This window comes from Myxocyprinus asiaticus, chromosome 38 (assembly GCF_019703515.2).
Source record: "Myxocyprinus asiaticus isolate MX2 ecotype Aquarium Trade chromosome 38, UBuf_Myxa_2, whole genome shotgun sequence".
Lineage (NCBI taxonomy): Eukaryota > Metazoa > Chordata > Actinopteri > Cypriniformes > Catostomidae > Myxocyprinus > Myxocyprinus asiaticus.
In genome coordinates this window covers 15,180,386-15,188,380 of record NC_059381.1, presented here as the reverse complement: position 1 = coordinate 15,188,380, position 7,995 = coordinate 15,180,386, and the positions used below count along the sequence as shown (strand labels likewise).

The 7,995-nt window shown below is 41.0% G+C and overlaps 1 protein-coding gene across 1 annotated transcript; it reads left to right on the top strand.

The window, feature by feature from the left end:
* Nucleotides 1-2,391: 2,391 nt before the first annotated feature.
* On the top strand, nucleotides 2,392-7,136 carry LOC127428871 (neurofilament medium polypeptide-like). Its single transcript, XM_051677524.1, has 3 exons — nucleotides 2,392-3,504; nucleotides 4,567-4,691; nucleotides 4,907-7,136. Exons 1-3 carry the CDS (start codon nucleotides 2,461-2,463, stop codon nucleotides 6,273-6,275), a joined length of 2,538 nt encoding a protein of 845 aa, XP_051533484.1. The 5' UTR covers nucleotides 2,392-2,460; the 3' UTR covers nucleotides 6,276-7,136.
* The last annotated feature ends 859 nt before the right edge of the window (nucleotides 7,137-7,995 follow it).

The window sequence follows — 7,995 nt, the reverse complement described above, 5'->3', positions numbered from 1 at the left end:
CGTCAGACCAAATAACACGGTTCCACTGTTCTACTTTCCATCTAAGATGAGACCGAGCCCAGAGAAGTCGGCAGAGCTTCTGGACAGTGTTGATGTAGGGCTTCTGCTTCGCATAGCAAAGTCTTAACTCACATCTGTGGATGCAGCGGCGAGTGGTGTTGACTAACCAAGGTTTACTAAAGTAATCCCAAGCCCATGTTCATGTTCATGATATCCATTACAGATGAATGACGTTTTTAAGACAGTGACACACGCATTCAGAAGTGGTTTTCGTCTTGCCCTTTACGCACCGAGATTTGACCAGATTCTTTGAATCTTTTAACTATTTTGTGCACTGTAGAGGGTGAAATGCCCAAAATCCTTCCAATTTGTCTTTGGGGAACATTGTTCTCAAAGTGCTGGATTATTTGGTGAAGCATCTGTTGGCAAATTGACAAGTCTTGAATGATCCTTGCTCTTGAAGGACTAGGCTGTTTTTGGAGACTCTTTATATACTATGATATGATTGCCTCACCTGTTTAACATCTCCTGTTTCACATCGCTTGTTATTTCAACTCGTCAAATAGTTATTAGTCTTAAATTGCCCCAGTATCAACATTTTTGGAGCGTGTTGCAATCATCTGATTTGAAATTACTGTACATAAAATGTTTTAAAAAAAAATGAAATTCACAAGGTAAAACATCATATGATGTTTAGATGTAGTTCTTTCAATATAGCAAAGTCTAAATGTAATTTACAAATCACTTATTTTTGTTTTTATTAGCATTTTCACACTGTCCCAACTTTTTCGTAACTGGGGTTGTATTCCGTTATTCCGCTAGTAAGTGATTTTATCACACTAAAATCATGTTAACACACATATTGTTTATGACTTGTGTCTATACTTTTGAAATAGTGAGTATTTTAATGTTTACGAATTGGCCCCATTCACTTCCATTGTAAGTGCCTCACTGTAACCCAGATTTTTGCTTTTGTTAAAGAAAAGGAGGGACGAGTGTTTGTGGTAATCAACATTATGCCACAAATGCTGTTGATTTAGTTTATCTTGCATTGAACCCAGAATATTCCTTTAAAGCTATCACAAGGCTATGGAAAGACACTATGCCTGAAACTTCTGAATCATTCTCATTTTTTGCCTACAAATTGTCCATGCATTTTGAAAATTAAAGTGAACACTTAATGCCAATAGCATGCATATATAATATAATGAATAGAGAAACAATTTTAAAATGAGTAGAACAACATATTCTAAGTGTTGAGTAATTGTACTGTAATATAAGAATGAATATCCACATCCTGAACTGGTGCAAGTCATTGAATAATGAATATTAGCTACTGTAGGCTGTATGTTTCTATTCATGACGTCCTCATAATTCATAAATTTGGTAAGGGGCCGTTCACACAGAAGGCGTTATTCCGCTATTTTCCCCCATTGTTTTCCAATGTAAACATGCACAAGATGGATGTCTTTGAGCGTTGCACCGCGTCTAGCTGTGTTTTCAGCGTCTCGAGCAGCAGCGTCGCGTATTTCAGACGTATGTCAAGTTAAAAAGAACTTTAACTGTTCATATTGAATATTGAATAATGAATATTACCTACTGTAGGTATGTTTCTATTTAAAGAAATGTAGCCATCGTTCCCTTCATCTCAGGGAACCGAGGTTACATAGCCTACGTAACCGAGACGTTCACATTCGTGACTTTGCAAGCATTAACTCCATGCAACACTTTTAAAAGAAAGACATGTTAGTGTCCATTCATAGTGAGATTAGCACACTGGAGCTCAACGCCCTTGAATGTGTCTTAACTGTGGACGCTGTCCTTGGTGCTGACAGCAGACACTCAGTGATTGGGGTGCGGATTCATGACGTCCTCATAATTAATACGTTTGGCAAGGGGCCGTTCACACAGAAGGTGTTATTCAGCTATTTTCCCCCATTGTTTTCCAATGTAAACATTAATTAGATGGATGTCTTTGAGCGTTGCGCCGCGTCAAGCTGGGTTTTCAGCGTCTCGAGCAGCAGCGTCGCGTTTTTCAGACGCTGTGTCAAGTTAAAAAGAACTTTAACTGTTTTGCGTCTGGCTTTTTAAGACGCTTTCGGTGTGTACGACCCCAAAGGCGTGTAATTTTATCCAAACCAACATCTGTTGTTAAATTTTTCGACGATATAAGGAACGGTTCTTTTAAGTATCTTTAAGGCGTTAACCCACTCGTTATGTTTGACCAGGAAGCTGAACCACTGATGAAGATAGGCTAAAAAGGTGTAGCAAGCAAGACCCTCCCACTTCGTCGGATCAATGGTCCAGTCAAAACAAGCCAGGGCGTTTTCGCAACAGCGCTTTTGGTATATATAGCAGGCAGACCGGCTATTTAGCGCTGAGAGAGCCACAAACACTACACCTCTTTACTTCAAATCGGCTATTTCTTTCCATCTGCACGTTCACACCCCGTCAGTCCGGATGAGTTACCCATTAGACACTATAGGAAGTCCCTACCGGAGGGTGATGGAGACTAGGACGAGCTATGGCCGTAGTAGCGCCAGTCCCTCCAGCGGTTACCGCTCCCAGACGTGGTCCCGGTCCAGCCCGACTTCTGCAACTTCATACAAAAGGAGCTTCAATGTTCCTGTGGCGAGAGGCTACGGCTCAACAGTTCTGAGCTCCGCCGACAGCCTTGATTACAGCCAGACATCCATCCTCAGTGCAGACTACAAGCGCTCCAACGAGAAGGAGCAGCTCCAGGGTCTCAACGACCGCTTTGCCGGGTACATCGACAAGGTGCACTTTCTGGAGCAGCAGAACAAGCAGATCGAGTCGGAGATCCAGGCACTGCGGCAGAAGCAGGTGTCGCAGTCTCAGCTGGGCGAACTTTACGACCAAGAGCTGCAGGATTTGCGCTCCATGCTGGAGCAGATCCAGCACGAGAAGTCGCAGATCCAGCTGGACACGGATCACATCGAAGAAGACATCCAGCGTTTGAGGGATCGCTTCGAAGAGGAAGCCCGAATCAGGGAGGAGACAGAAGCGATCATCCGTGCGCTGAAGAAGGACATGGGTGACTCAGCCCTCGTTAAAGCAGACTTGGAGAAGAAAGTACAGTCCCTGCAGGACGAGATCTCCTTTATCCGCAACAACCACCAGGAGGAGGTCAACGATCTGTTGGCGCAGATGCAGGCGTCGCAGATCACCGTGGAGAAGAGGGACTACCAGAAGGCGGACATCACCGAAGCGCTCCGCGAGATTCGCACGCAGCTGGAGGGCCACTCAACGCAAAACCTCCAGCAAGTTGAAGACTGGTTCGTGCACCGGTACGATAAGCTTACAGAGGTTGCCGAGGTGAACAAAAGCGCCATCAAATCCGCACGGGATGAGATCGCAGACTATCGCCGCCAGTTACAGTCCAAAACCATCGAGTTGGAATCTGTCCGAGGAACCAAAGAGTCGCTGGAGAGGCAACTGAATGATATAGAGGACCGACACAACAATGATCTCGCCAGCCTTCAGGTAAATAATCAATTATGTTTTCACATTATCCATTTAGAATATGCAAGTACTGTTTTTTTTTTTTTTTTTTTTTTTTTTTTTGTTTGTTTGTTTGTTTGTTTGTTTGTTTTTGTTTTTTGGTATTTTAAAAATGATTTCTTATAGCAGACCTTTTAAACGTGAATGTTAAAGGTAGTTTTAGTCAATTATGCACATCTGTCTTTCTTATGTGTCATATATTGATAAGTGCTTAAAAGTTATACAATTATTATCTTTATGAGACACTGTCCATGCCTAATGATGCATACTGAAAAAAGTAAAAAATAAAATAAAATTGTATTTAACATATCTGAATCAACCTGAATTCATTAGGTTACACCAACAAAAGTAATTTTAAGGGTTAGATCAGGTAACAATTACTTTTTACAGTGCAAATGCATGGCTTTATGTGCAGGTGTGCTTTATTTAGTGCATCATAAATAAATGTGACTCTCATAATGTGTCACAGCTATCCTCAAGTATAATATAAAGTTGCAGTTAAGAGTGCAATTTATTCTGAGTGCAGTATTGTGGATACCCAAATCATTTGATAGTCCTTCAGCAGAGGATTTGCATATATGATGCTTGATTACATCATAGGTGCAGTGGAATGAAGTTGGAAAGGGTTAAGGAGGGGCAGACATCCACAATGCAGTCTTTCCACTGCTCTTTGCTGAGTCAGAGCAGAGGAAGGGGTTCGTTCACCTCACACATAGACAGAACCCACCTAGCGGTTGTCCTTGAAGCCAAACTATGACACTGTAAATTACAATTTAATTGATGCTGAGTGTCTGAGAGCATAAGTGTCATAGGCAGAAGGGATGCACGGTAACAGTTAAAAAAAATGTCAAACATACTGTAGCATATGAATCCTAAAGAGGAATTTATTTGTTTTATTTGTTTTATTTTATTAATTTTTTTGCTTTTTCACATACACACAATTACCTTGAGAATATAACAGAGAAAATTCTATTCATTCCTTATTTCTTTCTTGCCTTCCTTCCAGCAGACTAAACTGTCACAATATTGTGTCTAACTCACTAGGAAAACATCCACCAGCTAGAGAATGAACTCAAGAGCACGAAATGGGAGATGGCAAGGCATCTGCGTGAATACCAGGACCTCTTGAATGTCAAAATGGCACTAGATATCGAGATTGCTGCATACAGGTAATATTACAGTAATATATAATTATAATAATGGTATATAATTTGCAAATGGGTACAGTGAAAATATTTAATAATGCAAACCACTTTGAAATTTTCATCTGCAATTCAACAGAACGGTATTATCTGCACTAAGCCATAGAAATCCTTTTCCCATTTTACTTTGATAACAGTCTAAATCTGTACCTTCCACTTTTGTGCATTTTCTGTGTCTGTAGAAAACTTCTTGAAGGAGAAGAGAGCCACTTTAGTACTTTCCCATATCGCCAGACCGTCAGCAAAGGCCCCAAGGTCAAAAGTGAACCCCCAAAGCTTAAAGTGCAACACAAGTTTGTGGAGGAGATCATCGAGGAGACGAGGGTGGAGGATGAGAAGTCTGTGATGGATGAGGCCTTGGCTGAGATGGCAGAGGAGTTATCTGCTGCCAAGGCAGAAGAAGAGGGAGAGGATGAGGGAGAGGCCAAGGGTGAAGAAGGGGGTGAAGAGGAAGAAGAGAAAGCAGAAGAGGGTGAAGGAGAAGGGGAGGAGGAGGTGATTGCCTCTACCCAAGCCAAAGTGGCCTCCAGCGCCCTTGCTGAAGACAAAGAGGAAGGAGAGAAAGAGGGAGGTGATGATGAAGCAGAAGAGGCTGGAAAGGATGATGAGGAGGGAGAGAAAGGAGAGGAGGAAGAGGAGAATGAGGGGGAAAAGAAAGGAGAGGATGCAGAGGGAGGAGAAGAGGGAGAGGAGGAAGAGCAGGAAGCAGAGGAGGCTGTCGTCAGCTCTAAAGACTCTGAAGCCAAGGCCTCACCTGAGAAAGAGAAAGCAGAGGAGAAACAGAGCAGTGGAGGCGAGGAAGAGGCTGAGGAACAGGGAGATGAGAAAGATGAAGCAGATTCAGGTAGTGACAAAGGGTCAACTGATAAAAAAGAGCAGTCTAAGAAAGGAGAAACAGAGGGGGCAAAAGAAGAGAAGAAAGGGAAAGATGAGAAGGAGGAGCCCAAATCTGAAAAGGAAAAGGCAGCTGTGACCAAGGCAGAATCCCCGAAAGAGTCTCCAAAGGATACCTCACCAAAGAGTGAAAGCCCGAAGGAGACACCTAAGACAGAGGTTCCAATAAAGGAAACCCCAAAAGATGATTCCCCAATGAGTCCCAAGAAAGAGACCCCTAAGGATGAAGCAACAAAGAAAGAGGCCCCAAAGTCAGAGCCACCAAAAGCCGAGGCTAAAGACGATTCCTCAAAGGCAGCAGAGGAAAAGCCCAGCAAAAAGAGTGAACCAGAGAAAGAGCCTGAGGATAAAAAGACCGATAAGAAAGAGGCTACCATGAACGGAGACATGGAAAAGAAGGATGAGAAGAAAGAGTCCGATAAGAAAGAGGTGATCTCCAACGGAGTGGACGAGAGCCCAACCAAAGACGACTCAAGCCAGAGGGTGGTTATCACCAAAACGGTGGAGACCATTACCACTGGAGAGGGCGGAGTCAAACAAATTACAAAAACTGTTACCGTCACTGAGAAAGGAGAGGAGGTGGAGGAGAAGGTCCAGGAGAAGGTGGTCTCCAAAACTGCAGAGAAACAGGCAGTGAAGGCCACTGAAGCAGATTAAACCTAAACATAGCTATAAATGTCAGAAGAGGAACTGGGGAGAATGCATAGCAAGCAATTGACACAAAACTAACATAAAGATATCATAAAGCTCAACAGATACTTAAGTACATTAACCATTCAGAAAGATTTAACAAAACAAAAACAAGCATAGAGAGAAGCCATAAGATGCGGCCAGCTAAAATTCAAAATGCATGTTGAGTGACAGCTTTAAATGGGTTCTGCTGCATATGCGGTCAGGGAAGTCGGGGATTCTTTCACTTTTCTTCAAACTGCAATACCTGGGGAGGGGGGGGGGTCACTTGAATGTGGCATCTGCATGCCAGCTCAGGGGGGAGCACACTCCTCGTTCTTTGAGATAGAAAAATAAACACTGTATGTATGACAATATTCACAGAATGGTATTACAATACTTGCAGAATGGTGGGGAATGACATTTGCTTTGAGTTAGGGCAACAAGGGAGGCAGGGTCGTAGGAGAAATGTGTTCCAACAAAGTAGCCTTAAATATACTTCATATTTATATATAAATACTAACGCGAGGACACCAGCTGAGCCAAAAATAAAACTATTATGAAGGAGGAAGACTATGGTAAAAACAGCCCAAGGTCATATACAACTCAGCACATTAAGCAACTCTTAGCCTTAAACATGCTTTTTACCGTTGTCAGTTATGTTTACCTAATGATTGCATTTGAAAATAAACCTGTCAATGTGCAACATACATTCTTGTATGCATAGGGTTGACTTACTAAACTACTTACCGTTAATGAGGTGCTACTGTTTGCAGTCCCATGTCTTAATTCACCTGAATGAAATTCTCAGCAGCAGTTGCTCAATAAACATCAAATTAAAATACCACATACACTTTGTGTCGTCTTTGTTGTTCTGTGTTTGCTTTTTATTTTTCATGCATGCATTTTTATATAATGTAATTTGTGATATTAAAGCTGGAAATAAAATTTGGGTTTATTGGGTTTATTATTAACCCTTATATTGTGTTCCGGTCAAAACTGACCGATTAAATTTAATTTTTCTTTCTGAAAACTGCAGTTTATTTCATCCATTTGGGTTAAAATTCCATGACTTTGTTCACACAGGGCATCTGAACACCCAAAACATTTTAAGATAATTTTCATAAAATATTATAGGTTTTATTTTACTTTGTTACACCTGTGGTGTTCCCTGTCTAAAGTGACTGGTAATTGGAAATTAATGGATTAGACTACAAAATACAGAAATGTAGGCCCACTTTCCATGCACACTCTTAGAGGAATATTTAAAGATCAACTTATCATATTATGTTATGTTTAGGCTCGTTTGAATCGTAATACTCTGCTTTAAGATACAACATGTCATTGTCTATGTTATATGTATGTTTCACTGCAGTTTGGCCTCTGAGTGAAACAAATTTGCTCATTGCATTTTACTAATTGAGACCTTTCCAACGTTATATAACGCATGTTTATCTCATCTTTTTTATGTTTTTTCCAACTCTGAATATAATTGTTGTGATAACAAATTTGCAAATGATGAGAACAAAATAGAATCTGTCAGCAATTTAAAAAGCATTTTTTTTAAGAAATGGCAGGATCAGCTATATGTAATAATTGCAGATTATAAGCTTTATCATGGAACAATATGATGATGAGTAAATGATGACAGAATATTTAGTGTATATCTCCAAATTACAAAAAATTTTTTGTCAGTGTCAACATGTAA